Below are 16408 nucleotides of genomic sequence, written 5' to 3'. Positions count from 1 at the left end.
ATTAAAATATTGTAACTATACTAGTAATAATATAATTATTATTTCTAAACTATTTTAAAGTATTTTAAGTATTCTACCATTACATTTTATTAATAATTACGATTTATTATTATAAATTTAAAAAAAAAACATGAAATTATACATTGTTTATAAGTAAAAATTTATTATTTACATTAGCATAATACAAAAAATGGAAATTCAGATTTTATAAAAATTTTTCTACACATAAATTATTTCTAAATATATTTTGCATTCCATTATTTCAAATTTAATGAATTGTTGATGTAATTTATTTACCTTATTAAACAATATTTCAGATTCTGAAAAATTTGAATACATAAATATATTATATACAAATTTATAAAAGTTGCACAGCATCATTTGAATTATTAATAGTTTATGTAGTTATGTTTGCACTTCCTTTGTTTCATTTTCGTTAGCTATTCGTTCGGCAGTCAGTCGAATTTTTTCTTCCATATAATCTATTAATGTTTTACTTCGATGATTTATCTCAGTATTTAAACATGCAATCTGGGTTGCAATAGGCTGTAATTTTTTTATTTTTTGACTAAGCTGAGCATAATCTGGCCGAGCTAATAAAAAATTTCTTTCATTTTCTGGTAATAATTCTAAATTAGCTACACATTTTGTTCTTGTTTCTTGCTTTTTCAATAACTTCCTTTTAGCTCTTCTTTCTTCATATTCTCTCTTCCACATTTCCTTCTCATTCTTTAATGTTTGTATATGTTTACTCAAATCAAAAGGTTCTTCAGAGAGTTTTGGTGAATCAAGTTTCTTCTCATTCGATGAATTACAATCTTCCGTTATGTCATCAATACCTATAAAATATTTGAAACTTATAAAATAATGTTTACTACTAAAAATGAAAAATTATGAAAAGTTGTTTGTAAACATACAGTTTTCTGATGGTTTTATGCTTGATCGTCTATGAAAAAGTTCAGATCTTCGTTTGTTGTTCTGCTCTGGTAGGTTAGATTTATCACAGTCACCCATTTTTGAATATTTATTTAAAAAAAAAACAATAATATTCAAATTTTTATTTGTTGTTTACAATTTTTTTAATTTCGGAGCATCCTAATTATGGCTATATATTAATAACCTTATGGCTTATTTTCATGAGTCGATTGTTACTCATAAAAACTACTTACGAAATGGGAAGAGGAATGTTAATGAGGTTATGTTGGCAATATTGGATTAGGCGATTGCGGGATAGCTTGAATAGAACAAATGACTACCTTAATTACAAGATTATTAATAATAATTTGACGATTATAAGCTTAGTACGATACTAAAATGATAATTCGTGGTTATTCACATTTACAAATTTTACAAACACTAAATTTTTATTGGTTTTTTCTATTTAATAAAAGTACATATTAAACCTACTTAATAAACATAAAAATTAAACGATTCTACCTTGCAAAATACTTTTAATTGTAAGTTTCAATCAACTTGAAACATTATCATCATTATTCACGAATAAAAGTGCAATATTAAATTCAAACAAGTTACATTATCCATTATTGTTATAGATATAATTCTTACTTATCTGAAAAATTATTTACTGAACATAACTGCCGTCACATTACTTAATATATCTAACATATTAATAATTATTATAAGTATGTTTTCATCTATGAATGAAATAATTAATTGTCAAATACTTTATCTTGTGAATTTGTAAGCGCAGAGTGTTTATGTACACATAATGAAGTTATGAAACTACATAAATTTTATCGTTATTTAACGCATGATTTCCTTATTCTGTTGTATTAAAAATCTATCATCTCCAATTGTCGTTCATTTTGTTTAGCATTTAACTGAAAAAAATAAAAGAGTATTATGAATTCTATTTATTAACCAACTTTTCAATATACATTAAATTTTTAATAGTTATGATTTCATTAATAATACCGTCTTTCACGGGAGTCTGATCTCGAACGGCGGTCCCGACTACGGCTACGAGTCAGAGATCGTCTGCGTGGACTACGCGATCTTGACCTATAAATTCAGAAAAAACATTTATTATTATTATTACAATTATTATAACTAAATTGTATTTAATCATGATTATAGAAAAACTTTTCAACAATTTTTTTTTCAAATATATACGACTATAATTAATACCAATGAATGCATTGAATAAATGAATTGAAATTTAAACAATTTAATTTAATTTAGTAAAAATAAAATATGTTGAATAATTTTTTCAATCATATAAGTTGTACAAATATGCATATCTATGTATATAAATTATTTTGGAAAAACTATAAAATACCAGATAAATATGAACCTATGATGGTAGTTAGTGATAGTAATTGTGGTAGTGGTCGATTAGGTGGAGGATGGTATGTATGTGATTATTTTGCATTGCTCAATTGAAGAAACGTGACGGTCTCACTGTACACCTAAATAAAACACTGTGGTTGGCGGAGTAGTAGTGGTAGAAGTAGTTGGGACAGACGCGATGATATTTGGATCGACGAATTCATATCGCGTTGGCTGTCTGTGATTGATGTATATGATGCTCCTAGTTGCTTAGAAGTTGTGGTAGCAGGAAGCTGACTTTGAAGGATTACTGACTTGCTGACAGACTTGCTAACAAACTGTCAACTGAAGGACGACTTTGCTTCTATCGATGAGGCTCCTACTGATTGGAAATTTAGTATACTGATAGGCTACTTATCAAAATTTTACTTTTATTTTTTGATTTTAACTAATTGAAGTATTTTACTTTCTTTATATCTTTTTCAGTTTGTGATTTCAAAACTTTTTTGTTCACGGTGGCTGTTGTAGTAGTAGTAGTAAAAGTTGTAGTAGTAATATTAATAGTAGTACTAGTAGTGGTGGTAGTAGTAGTAGAAGTAGTAGTAGTAGTGACGGGGAGGCGAGCAGAACTAGGAGCTCACACTGGAAGAATCTGCAATGGTCATTTTACCTCTATAGCAATTATTGTAATTATATTTTTTGTCACTCTAACCACATTCACTTTCTTTTCATTCAAAATTGTATATAATAATTCTTTGAATTGTTTACTTTCCTAATCTGAAGATATTCAATTCGGCTTGACAATTCTTAGGAACGATATGACGAAATGTTGTAATAATATTAAATTATAAAAAATTTTACCTAATTGACTCAATTGCTTTATAACAATGGGATTAAAATTTATATCAATACAAATAATGGAAAAATTATCAATTACCTGGAGTATCTATTTATGGGTGATCTTTTTGGACTCTTGGACAAAGACCTAATGAGATAACCATAACATAATTATTAGAATTACACTAATTCCAATATAAATTAAATATAATATATTTATAATAATAAAAATAATGTTGATAATAAATAATATAATATGAAGATTGCCGATTATAACTATTATTATTACCTTGGATAACGACCAATAGATTTCCTGCGTGGACTACGAGATCTAGATCTGAAATTTATTTAAAAACAAACGTTAATAAAGTATATTTAGATGAAAAGTTTGTAAGTTATTAAAAATATAAAAAAAAAACCTTGAATATCGGGGACCAGGCCGACGTCCTCCACCTCCACGACGAGTTCTACCGGACGACATTTCTACTCTTATTCTTGTTCCACAACAACGTCTGTTCATAAAATAATCATAAGTAAATTAAGATGTCATAACATCATTTTTTATCACATATTGATACAGTAATTCATCAAACATGATTTATTATCTTTAAATATAAATTAATTTCCATTTACGTAACGACAAATTGATTTATGCATGGCGAACAAGTAATACTTACGTTCCGTGTAATCCACGAACGGCATCCTCTGCATCTCGAGGATCTTCAAATTCAACGAATGCAAAACCAGGTGGGTTTCGAGCAACCCAAACATTTCGCAGTGGTCCATATTTACTGAATGCATTTTCTATTTCATGTTTGCTAGCACTGCTTCCTAAATCACCTACGTAAACTTTGCAAGTAGGATCCCATTCACGATACCGTGACATTGTTAATCTGAAGAACAAATTTAGAAATTTGTAATTGTATATATCATCTGAGTGACAATTCACAATATATGCATTATGCTCGATAATGAATTCTTCGATGCAAATGAATTTTAGTCGCCATTTTCAAAATTGCTGTATGCGAAAGCTTCATAATTGATTTGATGCACAAATGGCAATGTTTTTCGAAAATTCATTATTTAATATAGAAAATGCAATGATTTGCAAAAATATAACAATAGATGGAATTACGAATAGATTAATATTTAATTTTAGAGTAAAAAATTTGCAAGTTTGACCTCTTATGGGATCAGAGCAAAGTTGTTTGTATATATTTAAAGTATTGTATAAGAGTTATATCGTTTTTTGCATACTTACATTTGAAGAAAATTTTTTGTTTTATTATCTAAAACTTAATTTAAGAAAAACTGTAATAGTTACACTTAATTTTTTATTATTTAAAAAAATATGTGCAAATTCGAGTCGGCAAAAATATAAGATGGACGCTTCTGATAAACTAATGGAAAAATACGCATACAGTATGATGAGGTTAGCTATATTCCGTGACAAGCTTCTTGTGCGCCATCTATGAAAAAAAAAAAATTCACAACTTCAGAATCATCACACAGATGGTTTTCTAGGTTAACCAATTCAATCAGCATCATTGGCACGTGGTGAAATGAAATAGTTATTTATTAGAAAAAATTATAAATATTCAAAAATCATGGGGAAAAAAGTGAAAATTGGGAAACAACGTAAAGATAAATATTATCAATTAGCTAAAGAAACAGGTAAGAATTTAATTATTCTGTTGATTTATTTACATTGTTGTTTTTGTGTCAATAATAATAAACTTAGCTATTCATACATAAACATTTATCAATTTTTACAGGCTACAGATCACGAGCAGCTTTTAAATTAATTCAATTGAATAGAAAGTTTGAATTTCTTCAAAAATCACGAGTATGCATCGATCTTTGTGCCGCTCCGGGTGGTTGGATGCAAGTAGCCAGGCAAAATATGCCTGTATCGTCAATTGTCATCGGTGTAGATTTATTTCCTATCAAACCGATTCCTGGCTGTATAAGTATAACTGAAGATATTACCACTGACAAATGTAGAGTCGCAATATCGAGAGAATTAAAAACATGGAAAGCTGATGTAGTATTAAATGATGGAGCTCCGAATATTGGAACAAATTGGCTTTATGATGCTTTTCAGCAAACATCTCTTACATTATCAGCTGTTAAATTGGCGACACATTTTTTAAAAAAAGGTGGCTGGTTCATCTCAAAACTTTTCAGATCAAGAGATTATAACGCTTTACTTTGGGTTTTACAACAATTATTTAGCAAGGTATATTTTAATTGATCATCAAATATTACATTACCAGTAATAATAACAATGAATTTCTTCATAAGTATTTTGAAATGTTAGTATAAATTATAGTAACTTATTTAAATGTTATATTTTCCAGGTCAATGCAACTAAACCTCAAGCATCAAGAAACGAATCAGCAGAAATATTTATTATTTGTCAGGGTTATAAAGCACCTGATAAAATTGATCCAAAGTTTTTTGATCCGAAATATGTGTTTTCTGAATTAGATGTTGATTCATCGAATAAATTAAATATTTATCACCCTGAAAGGAAAAAGAGAAAAGCAACAGGTTATCCTGAAAATGATTATACATGTCATCAAGAATTATCAGCTAAAAAATTCATAGCTCATACTACTGGAGTAGAATTGCTCGAAGAAGCATCTGAAATAATAATTGATGATGAACAAATCGAAAATCATCCAAAAACTACAAACGAAGTTAAAGAATGTTGTAAAGACATTAAAGTATTAAATAAAAAAGACCTTAAATTGATAATGAATTGGTGGAAAACATTACACAATGAATTTTATGCGAAACCAACGGAAGATGAAGAAAACAAAGATACTGCGCCGGCAGAGAATCAAGATAACAGTGAGGATGAAGAAGAGAAAGAAGAAAAAGAAATAGAAACAGCAATTTATGAATTGAAAGAAGAACAAAGAAGAGAGTTAAAAAAGAAAAAGAAAAAAGTCGAAAAAGACAGAAAAAAATTGGTTGAAAAAATGAATCTGAAAATGGTTCACAAAGGAGATGAAGGTCCTCGACTTGATGATGGCGACGAGATGTTTAGTCTTCGTGAAATTAAAACACATGAAATTCTGAATGAAATAGTAGATCAAACACCTGATGTCGTAGTTGATAGTGAATCAGATTCTGATGAAAGAGTTCAGAAACGTCGGAAAAAAGTAAAGTATGATAAAGAAGAAGGATATTTAGATGAATCAGGATTATATTATAAAAATGATGAGAGTGATGAATCGGAATCAGATTCAGATAATGATGATATGTCTATTCAGTCGTCTGCAAGTGACTCCGAAACTGACAAAGAGAATAAGTCAACGAAAAGCAATAAAAAAAAAGTGAAATTCGACATTGATGATATTGAAGAACCAATTAATCCTTTATTAAAAACTGAATCAGACTTATCAAATAATAAAAATATAAAAAAAATAAATAAAGCAAAATTATGGTTTGAAAGAGATTCGTTCAAGAATTTGGAAGAAGATAACAGTGAACAACATATCACTGATGATCTTGTTAAAAATAATAATAAGAAAAATAAAAAGAATCCTAAAAAAGAGTTGGTAAATCAAAATGGTTTGGATGAATCTGATTCAGATTACAATGTTGAAGAAGAATTTTTATCCGAAAAGCGAAAAAAAAATGAAATTAATCAGAAATGTAAAATCGAAGATAATAATAATAATGAAGATGAGTCCATATTAAAAGAAACAACACAAGTACAAAATAAAAGGAAACTAAATGAAGAAGATTTAGCACTAGGAACTTTATTAATAAAAAGTAAAAAATCTCGTAGAGAAATAATTGATGGTGCGTGGAATAGATACGCTTTTAATGATGATCATCTACCAGATTGGTTTGTACAAGATGAACAAAAACATATGAAGAAAGAAGCACCAGTAACTAAAGAATTAGTTGAAGACTATAAAAAAGTTATGGCTGATATCAATGCTCGTCCTATTAAGAAAGTAATGGAAGCTAAAGCAAGAAAGAAGAAACGAGCTTTGAGAAAATTGGAAAAAGCTAAGAAGAAGGTAGAAGCTTTAATGGATAATACTGATATTAGTGATCGTGAGCGAGCTGATCAAATAAAAAGGTATTTTTTAAGGATTATAAAATAATTCTATGTCCATCTCATTTATTTGTAAATGAATATTATTTTAATATATTATTATTTTGTTTTTCAGATTATATAAACAAGCAAAACGCCAACCCAAAAAGAAAGTTACTGTAGTAGTTTCGAAAAAGCATTTAGCTCAAAAGAGAGCTTCACGACCGGCTGGTGTAAAAGGACGATACAAGGTGGTAGATCCAAGAATGAAGAAAGATATGCGAGCTGCCAAAAGATTAGAAAAAAAGCGTTCAAAAGGCTCTAAAGGTCAAAGAAGTCAGAAAAAACATCAAAAGAAATAATAAATTGTAAATTTTTATGTTATTCACCACTTGAAAAATAACTAAATTTAAGATATTTTTTTGTATCTAAATATCTGTAAATGTATAATTACTATAAAAATTATAAAATGCAAACGAAATTTATTTTATTATGAGTTGAACATGAAATTTAAAAATTGGGCGTATCCCTCCATATATTTTTGACCATGGGGATTTTCTACGAATCCCTATAATCCCTCTAGGATCTTTCTTTTGACTCGAGCGCCACTCTGAGTCACATTTTTATATTCCATGGTCTGTTTACAGTAGGTAAAGCGTTCCAGTTGCTGCGTCCATAGTTATCTTTGTCGCCTATTGTTTTCCGACAAAGTGGTAGCTTGTAAAAATAAGAAATAGCTACTCGAATCCGTGAGTTTGCGGTGAAAATGTATCAAGATCGACAATCCTGGTGACAAATTGTAAAGTGAAGTGGTTCTAGCTTTTCTGTGAGGGCAAATAAATCTTTAAGATGAGGAATTCGGCATTGAGTCTGAGGTTTGCGGTCCTCTGCTGCCTCTGCATCATGGTCGGTACAACTGGGTTGGAAGTACAAGAAGAGCTAGAGCATCACGGACGATGCGAACCAATTACCATAAATTTATGCCTGCATTTGCCTTATAATCAAACAATGATGCCTAATTTATTGAAACATCAAAAGCAAGAAGATGCGGGTCAGGATATTCATCAGTATGCACCACTTGTTAAAGTTCACTGCAGTCCAGATCTCAGGTTTTTCTTATGTTTAATGTACGCACCAGTATGCACTATTTTAGAAAAACCACTGCCACCATGTCGTTCGATTTGTGAAAGAGCAAGAGCTGGTTGTGAACGAATTATGAGGAATTTTGGCTTTCAATGGCCACTGAGTTTGGACTGTTCTAAGCTTCCAGAATATGGAGATGACCCTGAAGTTTTATGTGTTGGGACCAATGAAACATCACCTTCAAGATCATCAACAACTATCCAACCACCTTTAAGAATTCCTAGACCGGAGTTTCAACCTGCTTGGACAGGACAAATACCCTACGGAGGTACTACTGGCTTCCGAACTCATGGATTCGCTTGTCCTGTTCAATTTCGCGTGCCTGAATCATTTGGATACTCATTAAAATTCAAAACAGAAACTGTAAAGGATTGTGCAGCTCCATGTAATGAAATGTTTTTCTCTGAAACACAAAAACAATTTGCTAGGGTTTGGATTGGGACTTGGGCATCTTTATGTGCTGCCTCGTGTTTTTTTACATTTTTGACATTTTTAATTGATACTGATCGATTCAGGTTAGTATAATTATAATACAATTATTTAATCATATAAATTTAAAAAATTAATTTTCATTTCTTTTCTGTTTGCTTAGATATCCAGAGAGACCAATAATATTTTTATCAGTCTGTTATCTTATGGTAGCTTTAGTTTACATTGTCGGCTGGGCTGCAAAGAATAATATCTCGTGCAGGGAACCTCTCCCTCCACCAGAGAGTATGCAAGTGCAAATGGTTTCAACGATAACACAAGGAACTAAACATGAGCTCTGTACTCTTCTCTTTATGGTTCTTTATTTTTTTGGAATGGCATCAAGTATTTGGTGGGTTATACTCACTCTTACATGGTTCCTGGCAGCTGGATTAAAGTGGGGCCATGAAGCAATCGAAGCTAATTCTCAATATTTTCATCTTGCTGCGTGGGCAGCACCCGCGATAAAAACTGTCACTATTCTAGCGATGGGCAAAGTCGACGGTAAGATCCTTTGAATATATAATTTATCACCGAAAACAGAAAGAAACATAAAAGGGATTAAAAAATGTATTTTTATTTCAGGCGATATTTTATCTGGCGTGTGCTACGTCGGACTATGGAATGTTGATGCTCTTCGAGGATTTGTTTTGGCTCCTTTGTGCGTTTACCTCGTTCTTGGAACTGCTTTTCTGCTCGCTGGATTTGTTTCTCTCTTTCGAATCCGTACGGTTATGAAACATGATGGAACGAAGACTGATAAATTGGAGAAACTTATGATTAGAATCGGAATCTTCTCGGTGTTGTACACAGTACCAGCATTGATTGTTATTGCTTGTCTTTTCTATGAGCAAGCATATTTTGATGACTGGATGCTTACATGGCATAAAGATATGTGCACAAGACCATCAACAATGTCATTATATTCGATCCCTTGTCCTGTTGAACGCATTAAAGACACTCGTCCAGAGTTCGAGGTATTTATGATTAAATATTTAATGGCAATGATCGTTGGAATCACTAGTAGTTTCTGGGTTTGGTCCAGCAAAACTTTAACGAGTTGGAGACAATTTTTCAACCACATACGAGGCCGTCGTGTTGAAGCTTATGTTTAGACTAAATTCTCTTACCATTGATATTTAATTCTATGTTTATCGTTTTTTTTATTATTATTGATAATAGTTAACTATTAATTAATCTTTGATTAATTAACTACAAAATATGAAACAAAAACTAATCATCAGTTATGGTTGATTTATAAGTTAATTGACAAAATTGTTAATTGCTCGTTCTGTGATTGGAAATTGTGTTAACATGTAGTGTTTCGATTATTTTTTATCATTTATAATCTCATTTTTTTTACATTTAAATATTACAAATTATAATCTTGAGTATTCGTGCCAATTAATTTAGGATTATTATTATGAAAAGAATCTCACGGGCAAAAAACCATTACAAGCAATGACAAATAAAACGTAAAATATTTTTTTTAGTATAGAATAATGCTCAAAAATATGAAGATTGAATGTGTTCTTAATTGATCAATACAAAATTAATAATCAAGCGTCCATCAAATTAAATAATAACTGCTATTTACTTATTATTAAAAAATTTTATTCACAATTTTTTAAAGCCGATGCACATCACTGAATTTTTATTTCTGATCTAGCAACATTATTCAATCTAATTTATGCACAAAATACTCACAAAAGACTTGAAAATAAAATCCTGTAATTTTATAATAAGCATTTAAGACTACTGAGATACTTTTCTATGAATATTTTATTCTGTAAAAGTAATCAGTTTTTTTTTATTATTAATATTATAATTAATATTATATAGTTATTATTATGATATTATTATTATAGCCGATAGTAAATTGTGCTAATTTTAAGTAACGATTGTATATAAGCTTTTTTTTGCTATGTATCATATTTTTTTAAACAAATATGTAAATAATTGTGGTCGAAGAAATTCGATCCATTTAAAGAAAAAGTCTGTCTTGGAAACATGAAGTAATTCAAAGTAATAACTATTACAAAATATATACACGTTATATTATGTAAGATGTGGATAAAAATGCATTAAGAACAAAAAGAAATCATAAAAATTCGTCCATCTGGTAACTTATCGAGCTTTTATGTGTTGTTTAAGTGAAATTAACGCTTGCTAAAATGATAAAGTTTATTTAAAGAAAGTAAAAAAATTTGGGAATTGAAAATTGTATCGTATATTAAGAATGAAAGGTCATTGGTGTGCAGATTTATGTTTTAGCACACGCAAAATATCAAAGTTATTATACGTAAAGCTGTGTAAAATTTATAAGCTTTATATATTCTTTATATATAATAAAAAAATTACTGAAATATATGTCAAATTGATGGATATTTTTATTTCATACGCAAGAATAGTATATGGCATCAATGATTAAGAGCTAAGAATCAATTATAATATTTATGATTGTATTTAAAAAATAAAGCTTTTATTGGAGCAATGTCATCAAAAGCAAAATACTTTCAATAAAAAGTGTAATTAATCTTAATTAAAATATTGATATCCTTTTGTAGTTAGATTATAATAAATGCAATATTTTCTTTGAAAATTAAGAATTAACTTAATAAGATAAATTTTAAAGATATTCCAGAATTGTATGAAAATCAATAAAAACAAATTTTAAATTTAAAAAAGTGTAATTTTTATTTATGAATTATATCATAAAAATTTATTCAATTATTGACATTGTCAATAAAAATAATACCTTTACACCGATAAAATAGTAAAATAATATCAGTAATGAAAGCATTTCAAGGGTTTATTTTAAGTCATTATTATTGAGCTTTAGGCATCTTCAAGATTCCAACTCTTCGCAAGTATCTGACGATAAATGGTGCTGATGTTAGTGTTATGGATATTCTAACTGGAGCAAGAACTTTATGAATTGCATAAGCAATTACAAATGTTGATGAGCTCGTCATTACTGCTTCCAGTTTCTCACTCGATTGAGGTATCCACTTAACAAGCATAGACACATCTAAGCCGCTAAAATAAAGAAAATTATTTAATTAGTAAATTGTTTCCATCCTGAATGGAAAGAGCATTATTGTAAAGCAAAGAAAGAAATAATATTATACATTTATGTGACCATTAATAATTAATGTTGTGATAAGCTCTTATTTTTATAACTTGCATAATAGTTCTTATCATTATTCTTATCTTAATACTAAAATTAAGTTCAAAACGTATTTAAAAGTAAGAATAAATTTTTTTCAATGCCATTGTAAATAGTTAAGTCATGAAGAATGATGAGTTTACTACTATAATACAAAAAGCATTAGATAAATTTAATTGTTAATAAATAAAACTAACCTAGACACGAGCAAGTAAAAAAAACCAAGTGATACTAGTGATATGGAAACATGAAAAACCATGACTGTTATTCCATAATCTTTGACAGCATTTTTAAGCTTTTGAGCGCTGGTTAATTTTCCTTGATTACTTTTATCTTCATTACTCCCTTTCCCTTGTGGCTTTTGCACATCCGATGATGAACTACTTGTCGAATACTCAGCCCTCAGGATAGAACCTAAGCGTAAAAATTGAGCGGGAATTCATAGACCTCCACCTTCCGCGTGAAAATTATTTCAGATGTTAACTAAAAAGTATCAGTGAAGCATTAAGATGAAAATTAAAAGTTTATGATCTATTTTTCCATGAACTAAATGAATATAGATATTTAAAAATACTTGCAGTCTTTAAAAGGGTTAGAATTATTCCTACGCTGTTTTAGAACAGCGTAATGAGATTTTTGCATTATTTCTGCCAAGTATTTGCCATCACGAGACCATTGACCTCCCGGCATATTTAAATACGAAGATTTTCCACTTGAGCAGAAAGGATTTGGAACCATCGTTTGCATAGAACTGTTAAGACTTATGGCTCCAAAACAATCATAAGAATCAACATGAGTATCGCTAGAAGAGCGATTTGATGATCCCCAATTTTCGACTGATGAACTTAAAGAATCCCAAGTTCTTCTTTGACTCTGACGATTTCCACTGCCAGATCCATAAAGTAAAACTGGTGCTGCGATATCTCGAGCTCGTTCTGGAGTGAAGCGACCGGTTTCATTGCCAAAAATATCCACAATATTCTTGGGTAACGTTAATTGCGGAGCATTGGGATAATGACGTATGTTAGAAAGGTGAAAGTTTACAGTTTTTGTTATGTTAAAATGTTTTGGAGTAATACATTTGCCAGTATATTGCCCTCCACCTAAAAAAAATATTTTTTATAGTTAATGAGTCAAAAAATCTGATGAATAATAATTTATTGCTAAAAGTTTGATATTTTACCTGAATTATGAACTTGGGAGAACAAATTTGGCAAATCTTTAGAGCAACGAACTCTTGAGAGAGCCATTTTAGTATCTTGGATGTAAACAATAATCCGTTTTAAACCATTAATCCGTTAATAAATACCGGTTTAAGTCAAACAAATTAGTAGACACTAATCAAGTCTAAGTACCAAGAGTTATTGGATACTACTTGATAATAATGAAAGTAATGTTGAGGAAATGAAGGTAAAAAACGCTGATCGAGCAACAATGCAATTGATAGTTACACACGTATGTTATTTTCAGCAAGTGAGGGAAACGTGACCTCGAATCCCCACTTTAATTCCCAATCAAAGTAACGAAACCGGTTCTGCTGGTATTACGTCAATCAAAAGCAAAAAATAAATAAATTTCCGTAAGATGAGCTTGTACTTGTCATAAAAAATGAGATGAGGTGATTGTTTCAACAATATCATTTGTGGTAACAAGATGTTGATAACAATGATAACCTACAAACCCTACGAGGAAAAAAAAAACACTTTGATGCGCAAATTGATTGCGCATCTTTGAGAAGAGCTGCCGGTAGTGGCTTCTTAATCGTGTTGAGTGGGAAGTTGTGTTAACATTGACGTTATAGACAATTCTTGTGTGTAACATCATTAAATTGTAACAGAAATTTTTTAATTTATTACATCAAAATTATTTTTATTTTATTCCACAGAATAAAAATGGCTCAAAGCACGAGACTGATGGCCCTGTCTTCGTCTACTGGAGTATTTAAAAACCGCTCATATGGTGTTTTTACTACCTCTTCTAGACTTGCCAGGTATTTATTCAACATTTACATAGATAATTGAGATTCAGAGAATGTATGACGTTTCTTCATTTTATTTTTTAAGTCTTCTTATTGAGATTATTATGATTGAATAAATTTGTTTAATGACGATCAATAATTAAAAGGATATGTTTGCTTTTCTGATAGCTCGTGGTGGTCACACGTTGAAATGGGACCTCCGGATGTTATTTTAGGTGTGACAGAAGCTTACAAAAGAGATAATCATCCCCAGAAAATCAATCTTGGAGTGGGCGCTTATAGAGATGATAATGGCAAACCTTTCTTATTACCAAGTGTTCTCAAGGTCTGTTTGATTATTCGTTTATTGTTAATTAATTTTTTTCTCATGAAAGTAATCTCAATTTAGCCAATGAATTTAGTCTACTAATAATCTAATTGGTTACAGGCAGAGGAGAAAATTAAAGCTAAACGATTAGATAAAGAGTATTTTCCAATCTCTGGTGATCCTAATTTTTGCACCAATAGCATCACCCTAGCTCTTGGTGATGGTAATGAAGTTGTAGCTAACAAATTAGTAAGTATCAATAAAATGTAATTCATAAAATTATTTTCAATTTGATTTAAAGATGAATAAATTTTGGTGTCTATTTTTAGAATGCTACAGTTCAAGGAATTTCCGGAACTGGGTCTCTGTGCATTGGAGCATTTTTCATCAATAAATTTTTCCCAGGGAACAAGGAAGTATACTTGCCCACTCCCTCCTGGGGAAATCATACACCACTCTTTAAATTAGCTGGTCTCAGTGTCAAATCTTACCGGTATTATGACCCTAAAACTTGTGGGCTTGACTTCCAGGGTGTTCTAGAAGACATCTCTGTATGTAATCTGTCAGTTTTTTTAATTATTAATGAGAATGAATATTTCGATTAATTTTTGAAAAATATTTACAGAAAATGCCAGAGAAATCTGTGATTTTATTACATGCATGTGCTCATAATCCTACTGGTGTTGATCCCAAACCCGAACAATGGGCAGAGCTTTCGTCATTGATCAAGAAGAAGAATCTATTTCCATTCTTTGACATGGCATACCAAGGATTTGCATCAGGTATAATGGAATTAAATTAATTATAACTTGCCACTCATTGAGTAGTATTTATCACAATCTTGTAATCAATAATTCAATATGCTGAAGGTCATCGGGTGTATCTCAGTTATACATTCTTTTAATATTAATAAATTGATTAAATGTTATCGGTATTCTATTAATCTTGATGAATAAATTTTGCTTTTTTTCAAGGTGATTGTGCAAAAGATGCAATGGCAGTAAGAATGTTCATCAAGGATGGTCATCAGATTGCATTAGCTCAATCTTATGCTAAGAATATGGGTCTCTATGGTGAAAGAATCGGAGCTTTTAGTTTAGTAACATCAAATCCAGATGAAGCAGCTCGTGCTATGTCACAAATAAAAATCATTATCCGCCCAATGTTTTCCAATCCACCCATTAGTGGAGCAAGAATCGTAAATGAAATTTTGAGTGATCCACAGCTCAAACAAGAATGGTTAGCAGATGTCAAAGGCATGGCAGATAGAATTATTGGCGTGAGAACTAAATTACGTGACAACTTGAAGAAAAATGGTAGCACTCGTGATTGGTCTCATATTACCGATCAGATTGGAATGTTCTGTTTTACTGGTCTTACAGCTCCAGAGGTGGAAAAATTAACATCAAATTTCCATATTTATTTAACGAAAGACGGAAGAATATCAATGGCAGGTGTAACATCTAAAAATGTAGAATACTTAGCCCATGCAATGCACGAAGTAACTAAGTAATTTTAAACTAGCCAGGCACCATGCGATGTTCAAAATAGAATATGGAATTTAGTTTACACCAACATTCTTTTAATCAACAGTGATACCAAGAAGATATTTAAATAATTTTTACATAAGCATTAGAAAGATGAACTGATAACTACAAACTTAAATTAACTCAAACTCCATATCAAATGCATTTAACTCTTGCACGTTATTTTTTTAAAAGCACTGCCGGCAGTGCCATGATATGCAGTGAATTTTTATCAAAAGATTTCCAAAATGTTATCTGAAAAATACGTAATGATTCCGCTCAAGGCAGTTATATAATGAATTCATCGAAATAATTTTTCTACTAAACATTATACGATACTTTACTGATTCCATTATAAATTACTATATTAATAAACAAGTTATGAAAAAATTAATCCGTTTTTGTTATTATTTATACATACTCTCAAAATTATTGCAAATAGTTTATAAAACACATTACGATAAAAGTAATAATAAATAATTTATAAATAGAAGTTCAAAATTCTTAAAAATTATTGTAAATAATTGTAATCAAATGTCTATAAATGGGAAGTTTTAAATTCTAATTTGAATGTATTACACATCCTCCCATAAAATCAATTAAAATTTTCTGTTTGATTATTTACTTAAATAAT

General features: G+C 30.0%; 6 protein-coding genes across 13 annotated transcripts; 3 read left to right on the top strand and 3 right to left on the bottom strand.

Moving 5' to 3' along the window:
* Positions 1–288: 288 nt before the first annotated feature.
* LOC118073470 (uncharacterized) lies at positions 289–1191 on the bottom strand. Its single transcript, XM_035093986.1, has 2 exons — positions 918–1191; positions 289–839 (listed from the first exon to the last, which is right to left on the bottom strand). Exons 1-2 carry the CDS (start codon positions 1012–1014, stop codon positions 406–408), a joined length of 531 nt encoding a protein of 176 aa, XP_034949877.1. The 5' UTR covers positions 1015–1191; the 3' UTR covers positions 289–405.
* A 638-nt stretch (positions 1192–1829) lies between these two features.
* Positions 1830–4532, bottom strand: LOC118073413 (RNA-binding protein 1-like). Of its 7 annotated transcripts, none has more exons than XR_004691111.1 (9): positions 4388–4532; positions 3804–4019; positions 3546–3638; positions 3416–3463; positions 3227–3274; positions 2756–2941; positions 2300–2671; positions 1936–2022; positions 1830–1841 (listed from the first exon to the last, which is right to left on the bottom strand). XR_004691111.1 is itself a non-coding variant. In XM_035093928.1 (7 exons), the coding sequence occupies exons 2-7, from the start codon at positions 4010–4012 to the stop codon at positions 1838–1840; spliced, it is 489 nt and encodes a 162-aa protein (XP_034949819.1). In that variant the 5' UTR covers positions 4013–4019; positions 4388–4532; the 3' UTR covers positions 1830–1837. The 7 variants fall into 7 exon arrangements, 1 of the variants encoding a protein (XP_034949819.1); XR_004691112.1 differs by having other exon boundaries at positions 2300–2668; XR_004691113.1 differs by having other exon boundaries at positions 2300–2668; positions 2760–2941.
* A 55-nt stretch (positions 4533–4587) lies between these two features.
* LOC118073402 (pre-rRNA 2'-O-ribose RNA methyltransferase FTSJ3) lies at positions 4588–7650 on the top strand. Its single transcript, XM_035093896.1, has 4 exons — positions 4588–4800; positions 4902–5365; positions 5487–7228; positions 7320–7650. Exons 1-4 carry the CDS (start codon positions 4734–4736, stop codon positions 7543–7545), a joined length of 2499 nt encoding a protein of 832 aa, XP_034949787.1. The 5' UTR covers positions 4588–4733; the 3' UTR covers positions 7546–7650.
* A 178-nt stretch (positions 7651–7828) lies between these two features.
* fz (frizzled) lies at positions 7829–11290 on the top strand. Its single transcript, XM_035094954.1, has 3 exons — positions 7829–8841; positions 8919–9298; positions 9380–11290. The coding sequence occupies exons 1-3, from the start codon at positions 8033–8035 to the stop codon at positions 9907–9909; spliced, it is 1719 nt and encodes a 572-aa protein (XP_034950845.1). The 5' UTR covers positions 7829–8032; the 3' UTR covers positions 9910–11290.
* Positions 11291–11489: 199 nt separating this feature from the next.
* LOC118073545 (uncharacterized) lies at positions 11490–13619 on the bottom strand. The gene is made up of 4 exons (XM_035094117.1): positions 13147–13619; positions 12542–13066; positions 12161–12377; positions 11490–11833 (listed from the first exon to the last, which is right to left on the bottom strand). The coding sequence occupies exons 1-4, from the start codon at positions 13211–13213 to the stop codon at positions 11623–11625; spliced, it is 1020 nt and encodes a 339-aa protein (XP_034950008.1). The 5' UTR covers positions 13214–13619; the 3' UTR covers positions 11490–11622.
* Got2 (glutamate oxaloacetate transaminase 2) lies at positions 13475–16154 on the top strand. Of its 2 annotated transcripts, none has more exons than XM_035094096.1 (7): positions 13475–13581; positions 13849–13953; positions 14110–14266; positions 14369–14497; positions 14578–14799; positions 14874–15030; positions 15223–16154. In XM_035094096.1, exons 1-7 carry the CDS (start codon positions 13577–13579, stop codon positions 15759–15761), a joined length of 1314 nt encoding a protein of 437 aa, XP_034949987.1. In that variant the 5' UTR covers positions 13475–13576; the 3' UTR covers positions 15762–16154. The 2 variants fall into 2 exon arrangements, with proteins under 2 accessions (XP_034949987.1, XP_034949996.1); XM_035094105.1 differs by lacking the exon at positions 13475–13581 and adding an exon at positions 13638–13773.
* The last annotated feature ends 254 nt before the right edge of the window (positions 16155–16408 follow it).

This window comes from Chelonus insularis, unplaced genomic scaffold (genome assembly GCF_013357705.1).
Source record: "Chelonus insularis isolate UGA/USDA-ARS -01 unplaced genomic scaffold, ASM1335770v1 contig_131_pilon, whole genome shotgun sequence".
Lineage (NCBI taxonomy): Eukaryota > Metazoa > Arthropoda > Insecta > Hymenoptera > Braconidae > Chelonus > Chelonus insularis.
The sequence above is the reverse complement of the archived record's forward strand: the minus strand, read 5'-3'. Positions and strand labels throughout refer to the sequence as shown.

Excerpts from the sequence above, each read along its gene's own strand:
- LOC118073470 (XM_035093986.1), bottom strand. The coding sequence starts at position 1,014 with ATGGGTGACTGTGATAAATCTAACCTACCAGAGCAGAACAACAAACGA. Across the intron at positions 840-917 it reads CATAAAACCATCAGAAAACT|GTATTGATGACATAACGGAA; the intron begins GTATGTTTACAA and ends AATATTTTATAG.
- LOC118073413 (XM_035093928.1), bottom strand. The coding sequence starts at position 4,012 with ATGTCACGGTATCGTGAATGGGATCCTACTTGCAAAGTTTACGTAGGT. Across the intron at positions 3,464-3,545 it reads CCTGGTCCCCGATATTCAAG|ATCTAGATCTCGTAGTCCAC; the intron begins GTTTTTTTTTTA and ends AATAAATTTCAG. Across the intron at positions 3,275-3,415 it reads TCTATTGGTCGTTATCCAAG|GTCTTTGTCCAAGAGTCCAA; the intron begins GTAATAATAATA and ends TTATCTCATTAG.
- LOC118073402 (XM_035093896.1), top strand. The coding sequence starts at position 4,734 with ATGGGGAAAAAAGTGAAAATTGGGAAACAACGTAAAGATAAATATTAT. Across the intron at positions 4,801-4,901 it reads TCAATTAGCTAAAGAAACAG|GCTACAGATCACGAGCAGCT; the intron begins GTAAGAATTTAA and ends CAATTTTTACAG. Across the intron at positions 7,229-7,319 it reads CGAGCTGATCAAATAAAAAG|ATTATATAAACAAGCAAAAC; the intron begins GTATTTTTTAAG and ends TTTGTTTTTCAG.
- fz (XM_035094954.1), top strand. The coding sequence starts at position 8,033 with ATGAGGAATTCGGCATTGAGTCTGAGGTTTGCGGTCCTCTGCTGCCTC. Across the intron at positions 8,842-8,918 it reads ATTGATACTGATCGATTCAG|ATATCCAGAGAGACCAATAA; the intron begins GTTAGTATAATT and ends CTGTTTGCTTAG. Across the intron at positions 9,299-9,379 it reads AGCGATGGGCAAAGTCGACG|GCGATATTTTATCTGGCGTG; the intron begins GTAAGATCCTTT and ends TTTTTATTTCAG.
- LOC118073545 (XM_035094117.1), bottom strand. The coding sequence starts at position 13,213 with ATGGCTCTCTCAAGAGTTCGTTGCTCTAAAGATTTGCCAAATTTGTTC. Across the intron at positions 12,378-12,541 it reads TTCTAACCCTTTTAAAGACT|GTTCTATCCTGAGGGCTGAG; the intron begins GCAAGTATTTTT and ends TTTTACGCTTAG. Across the intron at positions 11,834-12,160 it reads TTTTACTTGCTCGTGTCTAG|CGGCTTAGATGTGTCTATGC; the intron begins GTTAGTTTTATT and ends TCTTTATTTTAG.
- Got2 (XM_035094096.1), top strand. Across the intron at positions 13,954-14,109 it reads ACCTCTTCTAGACTTGCCAG|CTCGTGGTGGTCACACGTTG; the intron begins GTATTTATTCAA and ends CTTTTCTGATAG. Across the intron at positions 15,031-15,222 it reads ATACCAAGGATTTGCATCAG|GTGATTGTGCAAAAGATGCA; the intron begins GTATAATGGAAT and ends CTTTTTTTCAAG.